At 48.8% G+C, this 23,302-nt stretch overlaps 2 protein-coding genes and 2 long non-coding RNA genes across 4 annotated transcripts; 3 read left to right on the top strand and 1 right to left on the bottom strand.

The window, feature by feature from the left end:
- Window positions 1-1,947: 1,947 nt before the first annotated feature.
- Window positions 1,948-3,335, top strand: LOC119355081 (CEN-like protein 2). Its single transcript, XM_037621863.1, has 4 exons — window positions 1,948-2,262; window positions 2,356-2,417; window positions 2,710-2,750; window positions 2,839-3,335. The coding sequence occupies exons 1-4, from the start codon at window positions 2,062-2,064 to the stop codon at window positions 3,054-3,056; spliced, it is 522 nt and encodes a 173-aa protein (XP_037477760.1). The 5' UTR covers window positions 1,948-2,061; the 3' UTR covers window positions 3,057-3,335.
- A 15,127-nt stretch (window positions 3,336-18,462) lies between these two features.
- LOC119355080 lies at window positions 18,463-21,251 on the top strand. Its single transcript, XR_005171419.1, has 2 exons — window positions 18,463-18,538; window positions 21,166-21,251. It is a non-coding gene; the product is annotated as an uncharacterized LOC119355080 (long non-coding RNA).
- Window positions 21,252-21,371: 120 nt separating this feature from the next.
- Window positions 21,372-22,902, bottom strand: LOC119355078 (protein LITTLE ZIPPER 4-like). The gene is made up of 2 exons (XM_037621862.1): window positions 22,701-22,902; window positions 21,372-22,033 (listed from the first exon to the last, which is right to left on the bottom strand). The coding sequence occupies exon 2, from the start codon at window positions 22,019-22,021 to the stop codon at window positions 21,749-21,751; it is 273 nt and encodes a 90-aa protein (XP_037477759.1). The 5' UTR covers window positions 22,022-22,033; window positions 22,701-22,902; the 3' UTR covers window positions 21,372-21,748.
- LOC119355079 lies at window positions 21,753-22,456 on the top strand. The gene is made up of 2 exons (XR_005171418.1): window positions 21,753-22,058; window positions 22,183-22,456. It is a non-coding gene; the product is annotated as an uncharacterized LOC119355079 (long non-coding RNA).
- Window positions 22,903-23,302: the final 400 nt, after the last annotated feature.

The following is a 23,302-nucleotide window of genomic DNA, read 5'->3' as shown; positions in this document are numbered from 1 at the left end:
AGGGAACCAAGGAATTCCACATCGCAACCACATATGTGGATAAAGGAGATGATATGCCTACCCACAAAAAGAAAGGAGATGATATGCCACTTACAAGATCATAGAGACCGTGTCCATCTGTGAACTGTTAAGCAAAATCCGCGTCCAAGGCACATGCGTCTAAATCAACACAACAAGAACCGCGGTGAAGAGGAAAAAACCGGGTCTTCATACATCTCAATATACGCTTGAGATGGACATCTATGAACATGGCTAACAAAGTCTACAACAGCCAGAGGGGCAACTAAGGTTGCTCCGCAGGAGATACATTTTCAAGCAAGAAAAAACATAACTGGTCAGCTAAAATAAAATCGGAAGGAAACTATTTTTTTAAAAGCGTCGTCAAAAAGGGTAACCCATCATTTGATCCCCTGCTGAGTTGCCCAGCTCGGCAGCCATCAAATCAGAATGCTGCCTTATCCTTCCTAGGTTGGCACGCTTCGTTTAAGCTTAGTGGAATCCAAAAGTGAAAATGGTACGGCGCAGAGAATTCACGCAGAACAATGCTTAAATAACTGAAAAAGAATGGACGGAAAGAGCAATGACAATTAGCATAATTAAGCTGGCGGACGGGCAGCCATCTTTGACCTGTCTTACGATTTTACCCACGCGAAATGAGATGCACATGGGAATGAACTGTTTTCGTTTAGCTAGACCCTCCGCATCAATCACACCACTATTTGGTCTGTGTACCGTGTGCGACAACAATTGGCAGTAAACGTACAAAGCTGGTCCAGTGCGCAGTATCCAGACATACATAAAAGTACTTACCGCAAAATGCCAGACATGGAAATTGACAATCAGATAATAATTTCAAAAAACTGCTCCCTCCGTTCACAAATGTTCACAAATATAAGATGCTTTCTATATTGCAATATGGACTGCATACAGACTGAAATGAGTGAACAAATACATTAAAACGTAGCTATATACATCTGATCACAAAAAAGTTACTCCCTCAGTAAACTAATGTAAGATGTTTTGAACTGCAAAAACATCTTATATTAGTGTACAGAGGTAATACAACATCTTATATTTGTGAACGGAGCGAGTACATAAGATCAGAAATTATCCAAATAACAGTTACAAACACCAAGCCCAACAAGAGCGAATAGGAGCAAACTAGAGACAAGTAGAGAGGGACGCCAGTGGAGCGCACGCGCTCTGTTTTTGCACCCCTTTGGGCTTTGGTGTTCTCCCTGCCGCAATCACGTTTGAGCGCAGAGTTGGAGCACCATATCTCCCTGCTCTGCACTCACTACTGCGCTTTCTCATAATATAATTGCAATACCAGTACAGATCAACAAATAATTTTCCAAATACATATTCTTTTGACTGGATAGAATTAAACTATATGCATGCATGCATTTTCAAGAGAGAAGAAAAAAGAAAAAAGAAGCATTTCGACAGAAATATAAATACATAGTACGTATTAGACTTAATGGTATAGGCCATACTCAATCATCACTAAGACAATTTTGAAAAAGGCCTTTAAGCAATTGTCAATGCGCTCAAACAGTGTGGCTTCTAATAATGTCCTCCGGAAGGATCGATGAACTGTTTCAGGAACTTGTACTATGGTACAATTGATCTACCTCAGCTTGGGACTTTGTAGGCGCATACATGGCAATCGGGCTTTCTTCTTTTACCAAATGTGTGGATTCTGTGCATTATGAACAAACTTTTTCCAAAACCCACCTGTCACGAATATACAGACTTATGCTAGTTTTCAGGTTTGAAACCTTTTTAAGATGTATGCTCCAGTTTTATAGTGCGCAAGGACGGAATAATCAAACATCACCTAGTGATAATCTAGCTTTAAAACTTCACCCTCCTCGCACACAGCTCACTCACCCCGCGGCTCTCCACAGCTATAAATAGAGCCTCTACGCCACCCAACCTCAACACCAACCATCAGGTTATACTACCTCATTCCTCTCGTGCTTCTACTAGCTACCTGCAAGCTGTAGATATCTGTCATCTATCATCACCAACTTTTCAGTTCAAGCTAGGTAGCTAGCCATGGCTAGGGTGCTGGAGCCTCTCGTCGTTGGAAAGGTCATCGGGGAGGTCATCGACAACTTCAACCCCACAGTGAAGATGACGGTGACCTACAGCTCCAACAAGCAGGTGTTCAACGGCCACGAGTTCTTCCCGTCGGCAGTCGTGTCCAAGCCACGCATTGAGGTCCAGGGCGGCGACATGAGATCCTTCTTCACTCTGGTTTGCGCCTCCTCTCCTCTCCGGCTATCTCATCTGTACACAAAGCTAGCTAGTGTAACATCCAGCTGATAACTGAGTGTTGTCGCTCTTCAGGTCATGACGGACCCAGATGTGCCAGGGCCTAGTGATCCATACCTTAGGGAGCATCTCCACTGGTAATTACTAGCCCAAACTAGTTTACAGTACTCGAGCAATCGAAAGCCTAACGACTATAAAGACCAATAAGCTCAGCACAACATGGAAAAATCTCTATAACGTGAAAGACATACATATCAGTCCAAGTGAGCTACATGTTTAAGACCAAATTAATTTAGCTGGTGATCAATTAGGTTCTTTCCTATGGACATAAAACTTATCAGTTTTTGTTTAGTGAATATAAATGGTCAGATTTATATGATCAGCTATGCATAAAAACATGCTTGATCAGATTGTGACTTGTGTATGCAGGATCGTCAGTGATATTCCTGGCACCACAGATGCTTCTTTTGGTAAGTCCTTTTCATGCATGACTTGCTTTATCTTTTGCTGATTGGTCCCATCCTTAATTTCTCTGAATAAACACATGAATGCATGCAGGAAGGGAGGTGGTGAGCTACGAGAGCCCCAAGCCCAACATTGGCATTCACAGGTTCACCTTCGTGCTGTTCCAACAGAAGAAGCGGCAGGCCATGAACCCTCCCTCCACCAGGGACTACTTCAACACGCGCCGCTTCGCCAACGAGAACGACCTTGGCCTCCCGGTGGCTGCCGTCTACTTCAACGCGCAGCGGGAGACAGCGGCACGCCGCCGCTGACGGAAACAATCAGCCCAACCCTTCTTCTCTTGCATGCATGGCGCATGCAACAAGCCTATGGATCAACCTATAGCTACTATTAGCTACCATCTACATATATCTCCACTCAAATAAGAGTTTGCTTGTGAGCGTCTTGTGTGTGCTGTTTCCAGTAGTCTTTCTACTGTTCAGTTTTTTCTTCGGTCAATTTAGTTACTAGTTGATCTGTGAACCAGTGTACGTGCAATCTACATCTACCACTAGTGTGAATTTGATTCAGCTCCTATTTGTGGAGACGAAGGTTATATGCGTCCACGATGCAGTGTGCTGGCAAGTGGCAACACAGTTGGGGGCTGAGAGGCCCGATGCATACTAGTGTTGACTGGGACTTTGGAAGCAGATTGATAGCTGAAGACCGTCGACATGTCTGGTAGTGGAAGGAGGAAAAGACAATGGCCATGGCCCAGCCACTAGTACTCCCAGTAACATACTATTTTGTCATGTGCGTGCATGCATGTGTCGCTGCTAGCTCACTGCAGCTTATAGCTTGCAGTGTACCACCTTGTACCCGATCCTTTAAACCAGCTATGTAGCTAGGTTGTAACCATTATCTCTCCATCTGCTCCAAACTTTTCTGTATGACAAGACATGCATTGCTATGTATATGCCTCGATTGTGTGTAATATGTTAGGTTTTGCCGTGGCCAAATTTTGTGTTATGACCCTTTTGCGAAAGTTTAGCGAGATCTGACCCTGGTTCAAAAAAAAAATCAGGATCTGACCCTTTTCCTACCGTCAAGGTCGATGATGGTAGCGTACACCGGCCAAACAGGCAGTAGGCAACTTACCCACGTCAGCTTACTGCTGCTCTACCGCCAAACAGTCTGGCGGTAGCCTGTGTACCCCTACCGCCAAGGTGCCCGGCGGTAGGTGAGTACACGCATTGTATTTGATACTTAGAAATTATTTACGGTAGGATGTGCACCCTACCGCCAAGGGCTCCGGTGGTAGGTTGTTATACCCTACCACCATCCACCCTGGCGGTAGAAAAGGGTCAGATCTCAAAAAACTTTCAAACCAGGATCAGATCTCGCTAAACTTTTGCAAAAGGGTCAAAACACCAAAATCGGCCTTTTGCCGTATCTATATTGTGTGGGTGTTTTTATAATGTTAATATGGCTGCTGATGAGAAGAGGCATCAGTTCTTGGCCCCCCTTTCCCCATCATTTGGGTGTCCCTTTTGGTCGATTTGGCAATATTAGATCATTAGCATATGCGCCTAAGCCTTAATTAAGTTTCTCGTACTTTCTGGATATGCCTAGCTAGTTTATACATGAAAAGGTAATTTTAATTTTATTGGCCATAATATCTAAACATGTACAACACGAAATATGACACCCGGCTGGTTCATATGTACAAGCATACCATAATGGTTACGACAATCAACAAAGATGGACAAAAGTGGTAGCACGGAACGTACAAGTAGTTCCAACGGATGAATCAATTACGCAATGGAGATTGGAGTGGTTTACATATATCCAACATATCATTACCAAAAGTTTAAATGTACTCACAGGGTAAAATGGTCATTCACAAGGGCGGAGCTCTGTCTGCTCGCAGCGACTAGCAGCTAGTGCGCCTCCACCTACAGAATAATCATCAAACTTGGGGTAATATAATCTAGGCGTACATGCATCAGCTACATAGATCGCGTTTATGGACATCAAGTGTAATTTAATCTAGGTGTATATGCATCAGGTAAATAGATTGCACTTATAAAGATGATAAGTTGGTACCTGATTCGTTCGGTCATCGACATTATGAAGCCTATCTGACCCAACCAACCGGTCATGCATAATAAGGAAGGCTCATGTTCGCCTAAAGGCTAGAAAAGTAGGGATGCAAATGGATCGACCGATTGGGCCACCTCACTCAATAGGATGTTCATTTCCAGCTCAATCGACAGTCATTTCTGTACATGAGTTTTTGTCAAGCAAATGAACTAGGAAGAAAATGGGTTGGCTGACTCCACTTGCATCCCAAGCTAGAATACCTTCTGAGAACATAAACGAGGTAACTAATTTTGGGAGTGGCAATGGGTGCAACCGTGCAATCAATTCAAACTACTAAAGAAACAGGTGCTATCTATAGGCATGAAAAGGCGCCAAAATTAGTTGCTCGGGTTATTATGAACTTCAATGCAAGATCAACCAACATCGTTCTCCATTGGTTACAAGGCAATATATCCTCACTTCACGTCATTATCAGTCATAGTATAAAGTATAAACAAGTACACAAAGAAAAAACAAGAAAATGGAAGAAAATGTCTCCCATACCTTTTGCCCTTTCATGCCCTTTGGTCATCTTTACCTGAGATTAATCATGTTCCAGAAAGCCACATTATCACATACTGTATCAAGGAATATTCTTGACATCACCTTATTGTAGATGAGCAGGGACATGGGGTGCAGTTTAAGCGTAGGATGACCACTGTACAACTCAGGAGTTGCTGGCATATACTAGACTAAAACAATCATAACACAGCTAGTTGAAAAGGTTAACATAATTTTCAAAGATTTCACCATCAGCGACTGCATCCTGCAACTATCTCAAGCAATGGATTACAGGAATGTTTTCAGCTCAGAATCACATCCAAATGAATCATACAGAAGAGAACTGGTTGAACTAAGAACCAATCAGGTGCGTGCCCTACACTAATTATGAATTTATTACTGTCACCCTCTCATCTTATAGTGGCTTTTGCTAGGTGGTTTTCAATTGTAATGCATTCAACCTCTTCATTATGACTTTCAACATGACGTCTCAACTCTCAACTCAGTTCCCAAATGAACTGGTTCTTACAGAAAATTTGTCCAGAGCACATGCTTGACAAGCGTATTACGAGCCATGCATGCATGGCCGCCAGAACTTCTATGCAACTATCTACAAAGACCCTGCTCATACGAAACTAACTGGACAGGTGATTTGCTATTAAAAAAATATCATAGGAATTCCCACAAGTACAGAAACATCATGTGGTACAAACTTTAAATATTTTGTCAACAAACAAAAAAAAGACAAGGCCTCAATCAAGAAAGGTAGATTTTTTAACTGACTTGCTATTTAACACTGAGTTCTTGCCTTTTTTTAATTCAGATCAGCAACACTTGGTTTAGTTATCCAGATTACAACCAAATCTATGCAGTCAGTGCCTATGTTTCTGCCACCAATTTCATGCGAAATTCGTGCAGATGACACACTGTGGGTGTGACCATACTCCAGTTTTGCAGAAATGAAGTTCAATATTAATCCAAAAATTAGAGAGCTAATACCAGTTGCTTCAGTTCAGCTACAGTTGAGCCAAGTTGTTTTCGTACTTCCCTATCAGGTTGCTACCATTATCGTTCCCAACCATGTTCGCAGAAGTACAATCGTCACAGGATTCAGAACATGCAAACAGAACCGGTAGTACTCCAATAAACTAACATTAACAAACATGAAGGACAATAGACAGATTTGACAGGGAAAAAGATGGGAGATAAGGGCACTCACAGTACTGATAAGTCTTGGCAACAAGCAGGATATTACTCAGTCTCCAATGTAGCATCGCCGACGTGTCGACACTGGAAGCCATCTCGCCCTTGAGAATTTAACCCCCACTCTCGCAGAGCCCGTAGAAACAACAGCCATGCTCACCCAGAGCCCGTCGGAGTCCTTTCATATGCCTCGCCACCACATGACATGATTGCATGCAAGAAGCAGTAGCCATGCTCACAATCATACATGACCTAAGTCTACAAGAACTGGGCGTTCACCAGAGAAGCTACAAGCTGAAGATTATCAGACTCTGAATAACTGTATCAGAAATGCCCTTCACTGTAACCATGAGCAGCGAGCATTATTCAATCGTATAGATATTTTTTCCTACTAGCAAAAGCTGTCATTCTCAAGCCCGCCGCACGGATCAGTCCATTGAACCGAGCATGTGCATCATTACTCACAACTCTTGTATTGACAGATCTTGTACCATGTGCCCAGTGACTGCATGTACCTTGTGACCCGTGTAACTTTGTCAAGTATGGGCCAAGTTCCCCTTCCAGCTTTTACTAAAGAAAGACTATTGCTTCTTTCATGCTGAGGACCTACAAGTGGGCTGTGGCCTGTGGGTACTGGGTACACCGTACACCTACAAGTGGAAGTCCTCTGGCTGATTCACCAGCAAAATTGACTGTGCCCACAGGTGATCATTATTGGAAGTTCAGTTTTGGGGATTTTCCTTTGAGAAGGAGGAACTGAAGGATAAAATATACTCCCTCCGTTCCTAAATATAAATCTTTTTTTAGAGATTTCAATGTGGGCTACATACGGATGTATATAGACATACTTTAGAGTGTAGATTCACTCATTTTGTTCCGTATGTAGTCCGTAATGGAATCTCTAGAAAGACTTATATTTAGGAACGGAGGGAGTAGGTGAGACCTGCTTTGCTGGACCATGACATAGAACTTTTGGGTCCTGCAATCTCAAGAGTACAGCCTTCATGAGATTATATCTGGTATATGCATATATATTTTGTGGCCTCTCAAACTTGTTCTGGCAAAGAAAGCACATAAGGATAAGGATATTGTCCTACACTGTAACTCACTAACATGAGTTGGTACATCTTATAATACGCAAAAGACTCCTTATACATTGATACGGCACATTGCCGAAAAAGGCTTTCGCCCCGCTTTATAAATAAAGCAACCATACGGCACATTCACTAGCAATTACGAGAAAAGACTACAGGGGGTCAAGCAATAATGCCCACACTTTTAGAGTGTCTGAAGGTAATCAAATAAATACTGCATTCCAGATAAGAACAGAATACATCTTCACCACGTACTCTCCTAAAAGGTGAAATAGTATACACACAGGTTTAATGAAGTAATAACCATCAGTAATCATATAAACATTTCGCAAAAAAAATCACATAAATATTTATATGAGAATATGTGTGCTTATAAGAATCAGTTTCTGAGCATGTTAGAGTTATATTATGTTCCATGTATACCCTGTATATTTTCCCATAGTATGAGGGGTTTCCTGCATATTTACCACCTGTATGTGTATGTATATATGGCCCTTGGCCCCCAGGAAATGTAAGCTGCATATTTCATAGCATGATATTAGAGCCCTAGGTATTTTTTTCACACGCACAACTCATGCTCTTCCTGATCCAATCTGGCGCCACCGTTGCATTCTAGCCGGTCGTTGATGTCTTCCTCTTCCCCGCAGGCCAGCCGCTCCCATCGCCCGTCACTACGCCTCCTGCCGCCCGATTGCCGAGCCCACGCCTCCCACCACCTTTGACTCCCATGCCTCAAGTCACCTGTCATCTCGTGCCCGCCCATCCGCATCTCTAGCACCCGCCACCCGATTGCAGCGTCTACGCCTTCCATCGACCGTGTCTCCCACGCCTCCAGTCACCTACCCTCCTGTGCCTGCCGGCCTATAGCGCCCACCACCGGCCTCTAGCTAATCAATCCCTAGCCGCCGCTCACAACCACACACCGGATCCCGCCGCCACTCCACGCGCACTTATCTGCAAGCTCAAAGAGCTCGGCGACAGTGCGCACCTTGCGAGTGTTGAGCTTCTCCCTGATCTTGGGCTAACGGACGTTCGAGTGGAACGTGGTGATGATCATCACCGGATCAATATCAGGAATGTTGTGTTGCACTTGGCTGAAGCGTTGAATGTACTTGCGTAGCGGCTCCCCTGGTTTCTGCACAAGAAGGTGCAGATGGCTGGGCATCCCTGGCCGCTTGATCCCTCCATGAAAGACGCCCACGAATTGCTTGCACAGATCATCCCATGATGAAATGGAATTCTCTAGAAGATTCATGAGCCATGAGCGGATGTTGGGCTTGAGCGCCATGGGGAATCAGTTAGCAAGTGCTCGCTTCCTGTCGCCCGCAGCCACGATGGCTCTTGTGTAGACACTGAGGAACTCAGCTGGTTGGTATTTCCATCATACTGGACGGAAAGATCGGGGCAGAATCGCCTCGGCCACTTGACGCGGCGGAACTCCGGGGTGAACGCGGCACAACCTGCCCCGTAAGGCAAATTGTCCATGTCCTCATCAAAGCACTCTGCATCTTCGAGATCCGCACGCGCATCGGACTGCCGACGAGTTTCTCGGCACCTCTCGATGCGAGTACGCGCATCCTAGCGCTGGCGATCCTTGAGCATCTAACGATGGTCTTGCTCGCGCCGGGGAAGAGACAACACCATTGACGCCGGGTGTTCACGATCACCACACGGCCTTGTCTGACCCTGGCGCCGTGGAGACTGCCGATGTTGCATGTCGCTGATCCCGCCGAATATCATCGTCGACCCGAGCAGTATGGTGGTGACATGTAGACACGCCACCGCGCTTGCTTTGGCCAGCGTATTCGGCCAGACTCTGGATGGTGGCCCTCCAAACTTCCATCGGTCGGCTTGAGGGAGAAAGCCAAGCAACAGACGGGCGCGAGCCAACGCTTCGGCAGGGGAGTTAACCCCGCCATAGGCCTGAGACAGTCTGGCGCCCCCGGTACGGTTGCCTGACGGAGCGGCGCGTCGCCACGCTAAGACGCGGTGTTGTCCCGCCAAGGGAGACGGCATTGGTTCTCATCCGCCACTATGGATGGATGCTCGGAGGTGCGGGTTGCGGGCCCATCTGGGCCCGGGGCTTGTGTGTCTTGCGCAGCATCCCCCGCAGCCCCTAGGGGCCATGAGGTTTGCCCGTCGGCACGAGCAGCGGGGCGATTTCCTGCAGCGCTGATATGAGAGGGGTGACTCGTGGCTGTCGCGCTCTTGCTCCCTGCCGCTTGTTGACCCTGGGACCCAAGGTTCCGGGAACCGTGGGCTGCAGGGTCTTCTTCGGCTTGGGGATGGGACGGAGCTCGAGCCTTGGAGCCCTTGCCCTTCACAGCGCTGCGGGTTTTCGCAAGCGCCATCTTGACCGCTCGTTGATGAAGAAGTCGATGGTAACGGCGAAGGTGAAGATGCCGCAGAAGGGCTCAGCGGCTTTGTTGATATAGATCTGCAGGATCGCCCCCCTACCTGGCGCACCAAATGTCATCGCACATGTGCAGAACACACGCGAGACACCAATGACTGCGAACGTTCCTTGCCGATCCGTGAACGGGGCGCAAGGTGAGGATCTATCACAACAAGAAACGCATGAGATGACACGACGATTTACCCCGGTTCGAGCGACATGGTTGCGTAATACCCTATTCCTGCTTTGTGTGTGTGTGTGTGTTTCCTTTTGGCAGACAGTGAGTTACAAGTTCTTTCTGGGAACGGAAAGTGTAGTGTACTCCTAATGGTGTTCTACCAAGTGTCCAACCCCTTTCTCAGTAGCCCGGTCCTCCTTTTATAGCTCAAGGGGTACCACAATGGCTTCGCTACTAAGGAAGTTACTTGGGTCTGACCAGGTAGGTATGCACATTAAATGCGCTGGTTAAGTGTCGACATCCTCTGGCTCCCGGGAACGAACGCCCGTCTTTTCACCGCCACTCAAGGTGGTGACTTGGCCTTGTTGTGCCATGCGTTGGGGCAAGTGTCCTCCATGCGGTGGAGGGATGAATGACTCGCCCGCTACGCTGCCGTTATTCCACCGCCCATGCTGCCTGCTCGCAACGTGGCGGGCAAGGTCTATACAAGCAGAACATGTGTGCCATGCATGAAGTGCGGTGGCCTGAGCCCCCTGAATGGTCGTTGCCGGGCAGCCCTATTCCCACATGCCTTCTCAAGCCCGCGGTTTATCGCCGACAAGTCTTGAAACTGGTCTTGACGAAGATTTGCATGCCATCAGGGAGCTCAATGTCAAAGCTCCTTGCTTCCGGACCAGGAGGGACCACCCGTGGCCCGTGCGTAGTTGTTCCCGGAACTAGCTATTTACGGTACCGACAACGAGTTCTCATGATCCTGCAATGTTTGTCCATCTTTCCGCTCGTGGTCGGACTCGTCTTCTTAAATATGTCGATGACATGATCATCACTAGTAACGACCCTGACTACATTGCCTTTGTAAAGGCACATCTTAGTGAGCAGTTTTTTATGTCTGATCTTGGCCCTCTTCGCTACTTTCTCATGACTGAAGTTTCTTATACCTTTGATGGCTTCTTTATTTCCCAAGAGAAGTATATCCAGGATCTTCTTGCTCGTGTTGCTCTTACTGTTGAGCACACTATTTAGACTCCCATGGAGCTCACTATTGAAACTCCCATGGAGCTCAATGTTCACATTTGTGCTTCTGATGGTGACCCCCTATGCGATCTGACCCGTCATCGCCATCTTGTGGGGAGTCTTGTCTATCTAGTTGTCACTCATCCGCATATCTCCTATTCTACCTATATTCTTCACTATAGTCACCTTCTTCGCGTTGTTCGGTATCTTCGTGGCATGATCTTTCACCGTCTTTTCTTATCCTGCTCCAGCTCGTTACAGCTTCAGGTCTATTCAGATGCTACTTCGTTACAGCTTCAAGCCTATTCAGATATTACATGTGTTAGGAGCTAGGGTTCTGCCGGTTCTAGGGCGAAGATTGTAGGGGAAAGATGGAGGAAGACGAGGTCGAGGGCGTGGCGGCCGGCGGCTGGGCGCCGTCCTTGCGTGGTGTAGAAGAGGCGGCGGCGGCGCAAGAGGCGTCTAGGGTTAGGTCTCCCGGCTCCCTAAGGGAAGCCGAGAAAATACTGATTGCTTCTTGCTTGATTAGATTGATACATCTCCTCTCCTTATATAGAGAGGTTTACTTGACTCCTAAGCAAACGATCCTAATAACGATAAGATAATTGGGCTAAGCCCCTAATAACGATAAGATAACTTGGGCCACAGCCCACTGGGCTAAGCCCCTAATATGTCGGTCATAACACTTCTCCCCGCCTGTACAAACAGCTCGTCCTCGAGCTGTAAGGTGGGGAAGCGCTTGTTGAACTCCTCGAGGTGATCAACCAGCGTCAAACACCTCTGCGACAGTTGGGACGGCCAGGTCGCCGAGCCCGGCGGCGACAACGTCCTCCTCAATGTAGTCTGCAGCCTCCAGGTAGAAGAGTTGGGGGCAGACGTGGCCAGGCATGTAGGTCTCGTCGCATTTGAAGCACAACCCTTGGCGGCGATGCTCGAGTAGCTCGGCCGAGGTGAGCCGGCGGAACGGGCGCGCTGCGGTCACGGCAAGGGGTGCCGCGGAAGCCTGAGCAGGCCGACCCTATGCGGGAACATCCGGCTAGGGTGGCGGCCCAGCGGCCCGGGACGGTGATGCCTGCTGGATGGCCAGCGCGCGGCGCTCGAACGCGCGGGCGTAGTACATGGCCGTCTGGAGGTCCTGGGGTCCCTGCAGCTCCACATCCACGCGGATATGATCTGGCAGACCGCCGACGAAGAGTTCAGCCCGCTGGTGAGGCATCATGCTGGATGCGTGGCACGCCAGAGCCTGAAAGCGGTCGGTGTAGTCCTGCACTATAGAGGTGAAGGGAAGGCAGCCCAACTCCGCCAGCCGGCTCCCACGTATCGGTAGTCCGAATCGAAGGAGGCAGAACTCGCGAAAACGCTCCCATGGGGGCATGCCGCCCTCGTCCTGCTCGAGGGCATAGTACCACGTCTGTGCGGCGCCGTGGAGGTGATAAGAGGCGAGCCAGGTGCGGTCCGACGCAAGCGTCCGTTGCCCCCGGAAGAACTACTCGCACTGCTTGAGCCAGTTCAGGGGGTCCTCGGCGCCGACGTAGGTGGCGAAGGCGAGCTTGGCGAAGCGCGGCGGTGTCTGAGCATGACCGCCGTGAGTGTACGGCTCGGCGGTACGGAGCAGCGAAGAGGATGGCGTTGGTCCAGTGTGCATAGGTGGTCCGCAGGAAAGCGGTGGCTCGTCGAAGCCAGCGTGAAAACCCACGGAGCTGGAGGGCCCGTCGTACTGCAGGGAGGGCGCCGGCTGGTCCGCGGCCATGGTGTAGACTGGCGGCAGTGACGTCCCAGCCAACCAGGCCGGAAGCTGGGACAGTGAGGGCGGGAACCGCACTTGCTGAATCGGCACGCCCGCCGGCGCGCTTGTAGTCAGCCCGGTGCTGGGTGGCGGAGGCGCTGGCAGCGGCAGCTGCTGCTGCCTGGAAACGGCAGAGGCGGCGGGCGCGGCGATGGCCGTGGCTGGCCATTATGGCCAGATCGGGGCGGTAGCGGGGGCTGGCTGTAGCGAGGGCTGCCAGGGCGGTGGCGACGAGGACCCGGGTGGCGTGGGTGACGCGGCGAGGGCCAGCGCCGGCCACTGCGGCCATTGGGGCGTGGCGACGGGTGGCGGCTGAAGCGGCCAGTGGTGGTGTAGAGGCCCGGTCGGTGCCGCGGGTGCCGAATACCACGGCAGGGCGGCTGGCCCGGTCGCGGTGGCCGGCGGCCCATAGGGGCCGGCTAGGTATAGTCGTATCCCCTGGATGGCGGTGACGAGATCGTTGAGGACCCCGATGATCTCCTCCAGGGAGTAGACGGCGGCCGGTGGTGCGGTGGAGGGCGCCGTCATCTGGGTGGTGGAGGCGCCGGAGGATGCGACCAGCGACGCAGAAGAGGAGGGCAGCGGCGCGGTGGAGAAGGCCAGCGGCGCGGTGGTGACGGTCGGCAGCGGAAGCGACGGGATAGGCGGCGGCCAAGACATGATCGGAACTGAGCTACCTGATACCAAGATGTTAGGAGCTAGGGTTCTGCCGGTTCTAGGGCGGATATTGTAGGGGAAAGATGGAGAAAGACGAGGTCGAGGGCGCAGCGGCTGGGCGCCGTCCTTGTGTGTTGGAGAAGAGGCGGCGGCGGCGCAAGAGGCAGCTAGGGTTAGGTCTCCCGGATCCCTAAGGGAAGCCAAGCAAATACTGATTGCTTCTTACTTGATTAGATTGATACATCTCCTCTCCTTATATAGAAAGGTTTACTTGACTCCTAAGAAAACGATCCTAATAACGATAAGATAATTGAGCTAAGCCCCTAATAACGATAAGATAACTTGAGCCACAGCCCACTGGGCTAAGCCCCTAATATGTCGGTCATAACAACGTGGGCTAGTGATCCCTCGAATTGTCGTTCACTTTCTGCTTACTGTGTTTTTCTTGGTGGTTCTCTCGTTGCTAAGAGGAAGAAACAGACTGCAGTTTCCCGATCGAGTGCGGAGGCTTTGCAAGCTATGGCTCTTCTAACAGCAGAAGTGGCTTCGGTGATTACTTAGGAGTTTGGTGTGTCTATTACTACACCTACTACACTCTCGTCTGTTAGTACAGGTGCTATCAGTTTTGCGCGCGGCCCTGTGAACCATGAGCTCACCAAGCATATTGGCGTTGATACTTTTTTTGTGCGCGTTGGTGTGTAGGATCAAGTTATTGCTCTTCAGTATGCATGTTCCTAGTTACCTTGATGAATTTCTTTACGAAGAACCAGACTAGAGCGCAGAATGGATTTTATCTGTCCAAACTCGGTGTTGTGGATCCAACCTGAGTTTAACGGGGGTGTTAAGAGTTATCTTATGTTCCATATATACCCTGTATATTTTCCCTGTAGTATGAGGGGTTTCCTGCGTATTTATCACATGTAGGTGTGTATATATGCTGGCTCTTGGCCCCTAGGAAATACAAGTTGCATATTTCCTAACAGAGAAAACTTGTTGAAGTGCAGATGAGTAAAGCAATGTTTTGTTCATATCCACTTGCTAGACTAAATGACTCCAGTAACATTGCTTTTTTTCAAACTCATTTCAAGATACATACATTTTCTATACATTGCTTTGGTAGCTACACAAGTTAAGTTATTAAAAAGGATTACCGCTTATTCAACGACATGGAAATACCATCATGATCTTCCTTACAAATAATTGTACCAAATAGCTGCAGACAACACACTGCAGGGTAACCAAATACAAATTGTTATACATCTTTTCCAACAAACTGTTACAATTTGGAACATAAAAAATAACATATTTCAAAATGATATGCAGTATATCGCAATTTTTAGATGGATTATTCACAGTAAGTGCCATCAATTTACTGTAAACATATCGAACTGATCCACTGACATATGAACCAGAAACAGGTCCAGATGAAAGAAAGGGCGGAGCTGTAGCTGAAAAATACCTGGTTAACGAGTGGAATAACAAAAGGAATGGCCAGCAATCCAGATTTCACCTCCACGCTGCACAAACAAAGCAACATCAGAATAATGGCAATTTTTCCTTGGGCGCAACATCCTAGTGAGTATATGGAAACATACATAACAAATGATGAACACAGTTTCGAGTCCTGAACCCCTGGATGCCATTAATAACTTAACCTACAGATCGAAATTACAATGGGCATGCATCAATGTATTCCCAGCTTTGAGTACCTTTTGGGGATAAACTAAAATGGCGTGTTACCACGATAGTTGCAAGCATGTGATTCATCCAATGATCAAATACCATCGCAACCATGTTATTCAGATGAAATACAAAAATAAACCACAGAAACCACTAGACAAAAAATGGCGGATTCCCTTCTCCAGCACTCCCTAGCACCTCAATCGAACAGAAACCAGAGACCCGGTAGGGGGCCAATCGATCACCAACCGGCAGAGAGCGGCTTCCCGCGGCAGAGAAAGGAGAAGCCACGGTGACTCAGCGCATCTACTAGCATACGGCTTCGGAGCAATAGCTCGTTGGGAACTGGAAAGTTTGGGGCGGTGCGGATTGGGTGCAGCGGGGGATTCGAAACGTCGCCGGTTTCGAGTTTCCGCGCGGCGGTTAACCAGTGGATGACGGCGCGCAGAGGCGGTAGGGTAGCGGTGGTGGACGAGGACTGAGGAGCCATGGTCCGGCGGCCGGCTGGCAGGAGCCATCCATTGCGACGGCCATCGCCGCCGCGCGGCGCTGCGGCGGGGTGGACCCCCAAAACGGTGGGAAATTCCCAATCCGGGTCGCGGACGAGAGTTTAAGGGTGTTTTTGGTTACAGTCATGGGCCGGAATGTCATGGGTCCAACCCATTTTAAGGCCTCGTTCTCGCGTTCGGTTATCAGGTGGAACGATCATCCCCTTGTTCCCACGAACCTAATATTCGGGGCAGATCCGGAACAGGGTGAGACCTCCAAATCGAGCGGACCACGCGGAACCGCTCTTCTCCTCGCGCTCGTGTAGCCCTATCTCTCTCGTACGGCTCCTCTCCCCGTCTCTCCTCTCCCGCGAGTTGCGCCGACGGCCCTCCTTCTCCGGTCTGCGCCGCTGGCCATCTTCCTTCGATCTACAACGCCGGCTCCCTCGTCTCATCCTCCTCCGAAGCACAGTCTCCCTCTCCTCCGAACCACGCGCGGCGGGCGAGCGGGTTTGTGTCGATCTTGCAGCAGGGCAACAGCGGCGCCACACGTCGGAAAGCGCCGCGCCGCTGTGCTCGACGGAGAAGCCGGCCGTGGTCGCGCGTGGGGACGCCAAGGCCAAGCCGCTTATCCAGCCGGTTGCCACGCTCGGCTGTTGTTTTTCTTCTCTTATAGCTGCTGTTTATCTTATGGTTGAATTCGATTCTTGTATCTCACACCCCTATTTGTTGCGTGGATGGATGAATTCTATTCGTTGATGCTCAAACAAAAATTGCTTGAGTCTGTTTCGGTGATTCTCACACCCCTGTTCAGCGAGGCAGACTGCAGTTTTGTTGTCCCGGTTCAGTTCTGCGAGGCAAACTTCAGTTGCAGGCAGACTGCAGTTTTGTTGTCCCGGTTCAGTTCTGCGAGGCAAACTTCAGTTGCAGGAACTTCTTATCCAGAAAAGTAAAGGTTTAAATTTACAATGACTTTGTTTTACGTGAAACTTTGGCACCGATTTAAAATGTAAAAATGTTTATCTCCATGGATAGATGTCCACTTATAAATCCATTCCATTCCATCCATCAAACCAAACATCAATATGTAACCATTTCATTCCTTCGAATTATTCGCACCAAACACGAGAATGGAACGGACCCATTACATTGGAATGGAATCATGACATTCCATTACACTTTGTTCCCGAACCAAACACACCCTAAGCATCTCCAACAGGTGCCGAACGCGGCGCGCGCTAAAAACTGCTTTGCGGCTCGCCCATCGCCTAGTTTGGCGCGGTGCGCAGCGCTGGCTTCAGCAGCAGCGCTAAAATACAGCGTGTGCGCCGCTCCAGCAATGCGCAAAAAATGCAGCGCGCGCTCATTCTACAACAACATTTTTACATAGATAAAAATGATAGATTGCATAGATAAAAAACGATACAAAGGTATTTTACATCGGTGCAATTAGATAGATAGTTCGAAAGCATAGATAGATAAAACTACGATGCAACTAGATAGAAACTACTACGGCATACATATATAGAAACTACTCCAGGTCGCTACCATCATCATCATCATCATCATCTTTGTCGGTGTCGTCCGAGGTATCGAGCCATATGTCCAATCAACGTCCATCGTCTGACGTGAAGATCGACCTCCCACCTGCTGCAACGATATCGGACTGCGCATTCGCCAATGCCTTCTGTCGACGCCGGTCTGCCCGCTTCGCACGGCGCCTTGCCGTCATCTCCGCCCAGTAGGCATGCTCGTCGGCGACGTCCTCCGGGTGGCGACGGCGCCACTCTGCCATGGCTCGCTCGTCCTCCTCGGCGATGAGGAGGCGGCGATGCCGTCGAGCGTGGTCGGCACGGTCCATGTCGATGATGAGACGCGGCGGAGGGGCGACGCGCTACGCCTGCTCGCGCGTGAAGACGTCCCGAAAGTTCATCTACGACCGGGGCCTGTCCAAGCGCCACGCCGCCTCGTGCGCGCTCCGGAATGACCCGAGGCCGAGCCGGACATCGCCGGACCGGATCTCGGCGAAGTACCAGCCGTTGGGGCGCTTGCGGACGCCGCGGTAGCCCGAGGAACCCCGGCGGCGCGGCGGCATGATGGCGTGGTGATGGCGCGGAAAGCGGCGAAGCGGCGAGGTGGCAAAGCGGCGGGGTTGCGAAGCGGCGAGGTTGCGAGGGAAGGGCGCGTGGTTGTGTTCTGTGCGCGTGGCGAGCGCAGAATTTTATAGACGCGCGCGAAGTGGCGCGCCAAATCTATCGCGCCGCGTGCCGCTTTCTCTCGCGTGCGCACAAACGCTTCCCGCGCGCGGTAAGTTCATGCCACCGCTAAAGCGCGCGGAACCAGCCGGCGCGCGCTAAAACCAAAATTTACTGCACGGGCACGCCTTTTGCCGCGCCTGTTGAAGATGCTCTTAGCTCGGCCATAAGGCCGGATAGGGCCGCAAAACTACTACGCAAAACGTTGTCGAGTCCAGCCCATCCTTAGCAAGCCCACCATGTTAAAGGCCTATCTGCAAGTCTGGTCAGCAGGGCTGGAGATTTCCGCGCAGGAGGCTGCGACGACCTCATCTAAAAAATAAAAAAAATCTCAAAAAGAAAAAACGGCGACGACCAACCGACGGCCCCTTCTCGTCAGCCGCCCCCTGCCGGCCGCCGGCGAACCACGCCAGCCGACCTGGTAAGCTCCCAGAGACGAACCTCTCGTGCTAATGAATCTCGCGTAGCCCGCCCTTTTTTGTGGAGTTACCTCCCGCGATCAGTGCTATAGGCAGTAGTAGAAATTGCCAGTGAGATTCCCCTGATGCCGCCGTGCCGAATGACTCTGTAGAGCAATTTTTGAGTAAATTTCTCTGTTGCGCGTCCTGCCTGTATCAGGGCGATCATTGTGTTTTTGGTGTGGAGGGGGGAGCAGCAACCGGCGATTGCTCGGGCAATTCGATCAGGTGCTCTCGTACCGTTGCCATCAACACAGATCTCCCTGCCTAATACAGTAGGTCGCTTGTGTTGTGTGTCCCAGGCTGCTGGTCCCTGTGTGAGTTGAGCGAGCCTCACATGTGCGGGCTTCGCAATCGGTCGGCTCGCTTCGGGTTAGAGATTGGTCACATGGTGGATGCTAGGGCTTTGTGATCATCATGAAATGAGATTTGATTTGTCCATCAGGGTTCGCGTCAAGCAAGTGATTGTTCTGTACAACATTGATGATAGTATGATGCTTGTTTGCTTAACGTGCTATGTCCAAGCCAATGTAAACAGCAGGAGAGATGTGTCTTTGGACCTGCTAATAAGTGACCACCCTTGATCCCTGTACAGTTCAACACGGTTAGTTGTGCCTGGTCTTTCTTCTTTCCATGGTGCAGGTATTGCGTGCGCTTTTTTAGTTAGTTTTTAAACGGGATGCTAGCTAATTCAGCGTTATTATTGCATTCCCCTTGCTAGAAGCGCACAAAATACTTGATTGTTACACCCTCTGTTCCCAAATGTAGGACATTCTGGCAGTTCAAAATACTTGATTGTTACAGAGGTAGTACATGATTGACAACCTCATGTTGAGATTGTTACATGTGAACAATGATGACCAATTAGCTGGAGCCTGGAGATAGTCTAATCATAAATGATTGCGCAGCTAGTAGCTGTTGTAATTTTCCTCGTGCTATGAATCTTGTTGACAACATGGTAGTATTATTAAAAGAATTACCATATGTTGTATCCTAGCTAAAACCTGGTTTATATCAGTGTTCTGCCTGTTTATATGACTATCATCTACAGGATGTAGAATATAGTGTGCCCAATCAAAGCAATGTTCATATCGCAAGGCAAAAAAAAAACGAGGTTCAGATATAATCTTGCAGCAAAGATGGCATCTGGTCATGTTGCAGACAAGGCGATCTACAAGACTAAATGCTCCCAACTTTTGCCAACTTGCCCTCTTATTGTGCATGATGATGTCAAACTAATTTACTGCAACATAAATGCAAGTTTACTATCGACATGTTATGTGTTGGGAGCTTGGGGTGCATATGATGCAAGGGATACATGATTCATAACTGACGGTTGTTTTGCAATGATCTTGTGTACTCATTTCTACTTGTCCTTTGTTCATGCGGTGCATCTATTGACAACTTGACGTCCAAAACAATCATTCGTAGTGATGAGCAAGTCTTTTATAGAATGGGCAGGTGTCAGGTACAGATTTTTGTGTGGCTTCTTCTTGGGCTGCTCGGATCAGATGGTCCCTGACTGAACTCTTAAATATGCTCATGTGGTATTTTCTTGGGATTGTATGTAGGCTAAAACCATGGCCCGTGAAAGCAGGAGGTCCCACAAACACGTAATAATACTCACATGTGTGTCATCTTATGTCAAAGCAAAGAAGTGTTTTTTCACTCTGCTCGGAAAAACCAAATCCATGTTTTCTGGACCGAAGTGTGAAAAATACCAAGCAAACTCAGACTGACACCAGCAACCAACCTGTGTAAACGTCATTGAGGACATAGATTTTTCTTTCTGTATATATACTGGAATATATGACTCGCTTAACACATAACAAGCTCTTGCAAGTCCAGAGTCTTCCCTGTGCTAGTGTCACAGTGACGGTTTGTAGGAGGGCTCAGGTCGTCAGGTGTATGTTTGGTGGTACAACTGTACAAGGAAACAACTCCGCAGGATGGTGTGTTGATGTGATCGAGGAAGAGTCGATATGTATATGTTCTGTCAAATAGCTCCTGGATTCTTGGATATGTGCGACAAAACAAGGTCATGATAGATAGGTGAGCAATGCGTGATACTTCTTGCATGTGCAGCGCAAGGATGTTGGCCAAGCTACTGTGTACACCTCATACTCTGTTTTTTATCTCTCATTTAAGTTGTATCAGAATTTGGTGGCTAGTGGGGAAATTTGACAGTCTAATGTTCTCGTATATAAATTCTGCTAACTCTAGCATAATGGCAGAATTATATTATGTTCTTGCATCGCAGAAAGTATCATATTTTCTCCTTATTGTTATGCTATCCTGAATGTTAGTATGTAATACTTACTGATATTGCTGAACGGTATATGTATCATATCACTAAAGTAATAGCTTGGCCCTTTTCTACTAGAACCAATCATGTTTCCTTTTCAATGTTGCCAAATTGCTTAATAATGGTCCTCAGATGGTCAGCCTATTATATGTTTTTTTTGCGGGTTATTATATGTTGATGGTCAGAAACACTTGAAATCATTGCACTTTTCAGTGGAGATTATATGTTCTCTTTTGCTCATTGGCCAGTCACTCGAGATTATATCTCTCTTTTACTCATTGGCAGATTAATATGCATGATGACTGAAGTGTGGCGACTGATTCCCTTGCGGATGCTCGATGTGAAGGCAGAGTAATCTGTTATGCTGGAGGTCAGTACATTCGATGCTTGTGGTTGCTTTACTTGAATTTTGAAATTTGAGTCACCTCCATTAGTCCACTTAGCAATCGAAGCCAGAATTCAAGGTAGCATCGTGCACTAGAGCTGATACATTGCCATGAAACGAGCTGTAAATGACATTACCCAGGACTGGAAAGGAAGAAGCTGGTCCAATGCCACAGCCATGTAGCGCGCACATTGACCCAACCATCTTTATATACTCCTAGTTGATCTGATCTATCTATCCATTCAGAAGGAGGAGGACTCTGCTACATGACAGTACTAGGCATGCAGTTCCATAGCTAAAACGAAGCAAACATTCCCAACATTCAGAGCTAGACCCTCTAGCGGTTACAAATGCAAATCCTACATGATGGCATGGCATGGTAGTAGAGTACCAAGGAGAACATATCCAGTACCAGTACGTACTATCTAATGGGTGAAAGCAAGCACTGGATATGTTCTCCAGCACCCGAGCAAGCAAGCTGCTTCAGTTTGCGACAGTCTTCTTGGACTTGGGCGTCGCCTTGTCGTGGACGGCGTGTGCCGGTGGAGCCGCGTTGAGGTCAGGGAGGGGCGCACGAGCGCCAGCAGCGGCGTTGCCGATGGGCTTGCCGGCCGCGGTCTTGGCGAGGCGGTGCTTGAGCTCGGTGAGCAGGGCCTGGTTCTCCTGGTTCAGCAGCTGGGCCTTCTTGCGCAGCCGTTCGTTCTCCTTGAGGATGTAGCAGTTCTGCATGTACAGCTTGGCGTTGAGCCTGTCCATCCCGCCTGGCGCCTGCCACCAAAAAAAAAGCAACAGGGTAAGGAAATCGGCAGCCATATGTGGGGGGCCCTGTTTCAGAACTTGGTTACAATACTCGTTTTTTATCCTGCTCTGCTTCACGCGACTCGTATTAACTTGTATGTGTCCTACTATGAGTGCAGGAAAAGAAGAAATGGAAGCAGAAACAGTGAAGTGTGTTGTGGTCGTGTGCCAGCAAAAATGCCAGGATACTCAGGGGATGTCCCTGCTGTGGCAACATCCTTAGAGGTAAGAAGAAGAAGAAGAATGGAACACTAGCAGCAGAGTGTAGCATGGAGACCCTGAAGGTTCCTTCTGTAAACAAGATAAAGAAATGGGAGGGTCACTCGTTCTAAACACATTATGATGGATGTAAACACATGTTAACGCCATTGCAACTGCTAACAGAATATATTAGTAGTACTAGCAACTTGCAAAGATGTCGAGACTCAAGACATAAACAAATCAAAGGCATGGGAGGGGATGCAGCAGATTGCATGCAACTAGGGAGTACGAGTATAAACGAACAAAAAGGGAAGCAAGCACCCAACTCAATGTTACAACACCACTAGGAAAGGGGAGCTGCAACTGGCACACATGATTGTGCATGCATGCATGCATGCAAAAGCACATCGAGCAGAGGCGAGGCTGAAGGGATTACCTTGTTGGAGGTGCTAGAGAGCAGAGGAACTCGGCAAGCAAAGGCAGAGTCGGAGTGCGATGGGCGGCCTGGGCAGGAAGGGAGGCAGAAGGGATGGAGAGGATCAAGTCGATCTCCTCTGCTGTATGTGTGATGTGCTCCTTCTATGGGGTGGTGGGACGGTATTTATAGGCTCACGATCTCGTTTCATACCAGTTCATCGTAGGTGGAGTGCAGCTAGGCTAGCTCATCCTTCCTTCCTTCCCTTTTTCCCTCCAGGATCGATCAAAAACCTCGAGCGGTGTGGCTGACAGGCGGGCCCGCCGGCATGGGCCGTGGTCCACGTGCTAGCGTTCGGACGTACGTACGAATGGGAGGCTCTCATGAGGCCTTTGAACGGGAGCGGCAGAGGGGTGTCTCGTGCATGCTCGTAAGGAGACGATCCAATCGATGACGATGCGGCAGAGGCTTAAATGCCGCCTAATCATGAGGTTGGCCTTGGCCTCCCTCACGTGCCGCATTTTCTTCTTTCTTCTTCCAGTTTTGCTAGAACTCATCCAGATAAAATATAATTTGGTCTTATTCACCTTTCATAGCCATTGAATGTGATGCTATAAGATGCG

Source organism: Triticum dicoccoides, chromosome 2A (assembly GCF_002162155.2).
Source record: "Triticum dicoccoides isolate Atlit2015 ecotype Zavitan chromosome 2A, WEW_v2.0, whole genome shotgun sequence".
NCBI classification, from domain to species: Eukaryota; Viridiplantae; Streptophyta; class Magnoliopsida; order Poales; family Poaceae; genus Triticum; species Triticum dicoccoides.
The sequence above is the reverse complement of the archived record's forward strand: the minus strand, read 5'-3'. Positions and strand labels throughout refer to the sequence as shown.

Bases quoted from the DNA above. Each gene is read 5' to 3' on its own strand.
- LOC119355078 (XM_037621862.1), bottom strand. From the start codon at position 22,021: ATGGACAGGCTCAACGCCAAGCTGTACATGCAGAACTGCTACATCCTC.
- LOC119355081 (XM_037621863.1), top strand. From the start codon at position 2,062: ATGGCTAGGGTGCTGGAGCCTCTCGTCGTTGGAAAGGTCATCGGGGAG. The intron at 2,418-2,709 runs GTAATTACTAGC...TTGTGTATGCAG, and splicing joins CTTAGGGAGCATCTCCACTG to GATCGTCAGTGATATTCCTG. The intron at 2,751-2,838 runs GTAAGTCCTTTT...GAATGCATGCAG, and splicing joins CACCACAGATGCTTCTTTTG to GAAGGGAGGTGGTGAGCTAC.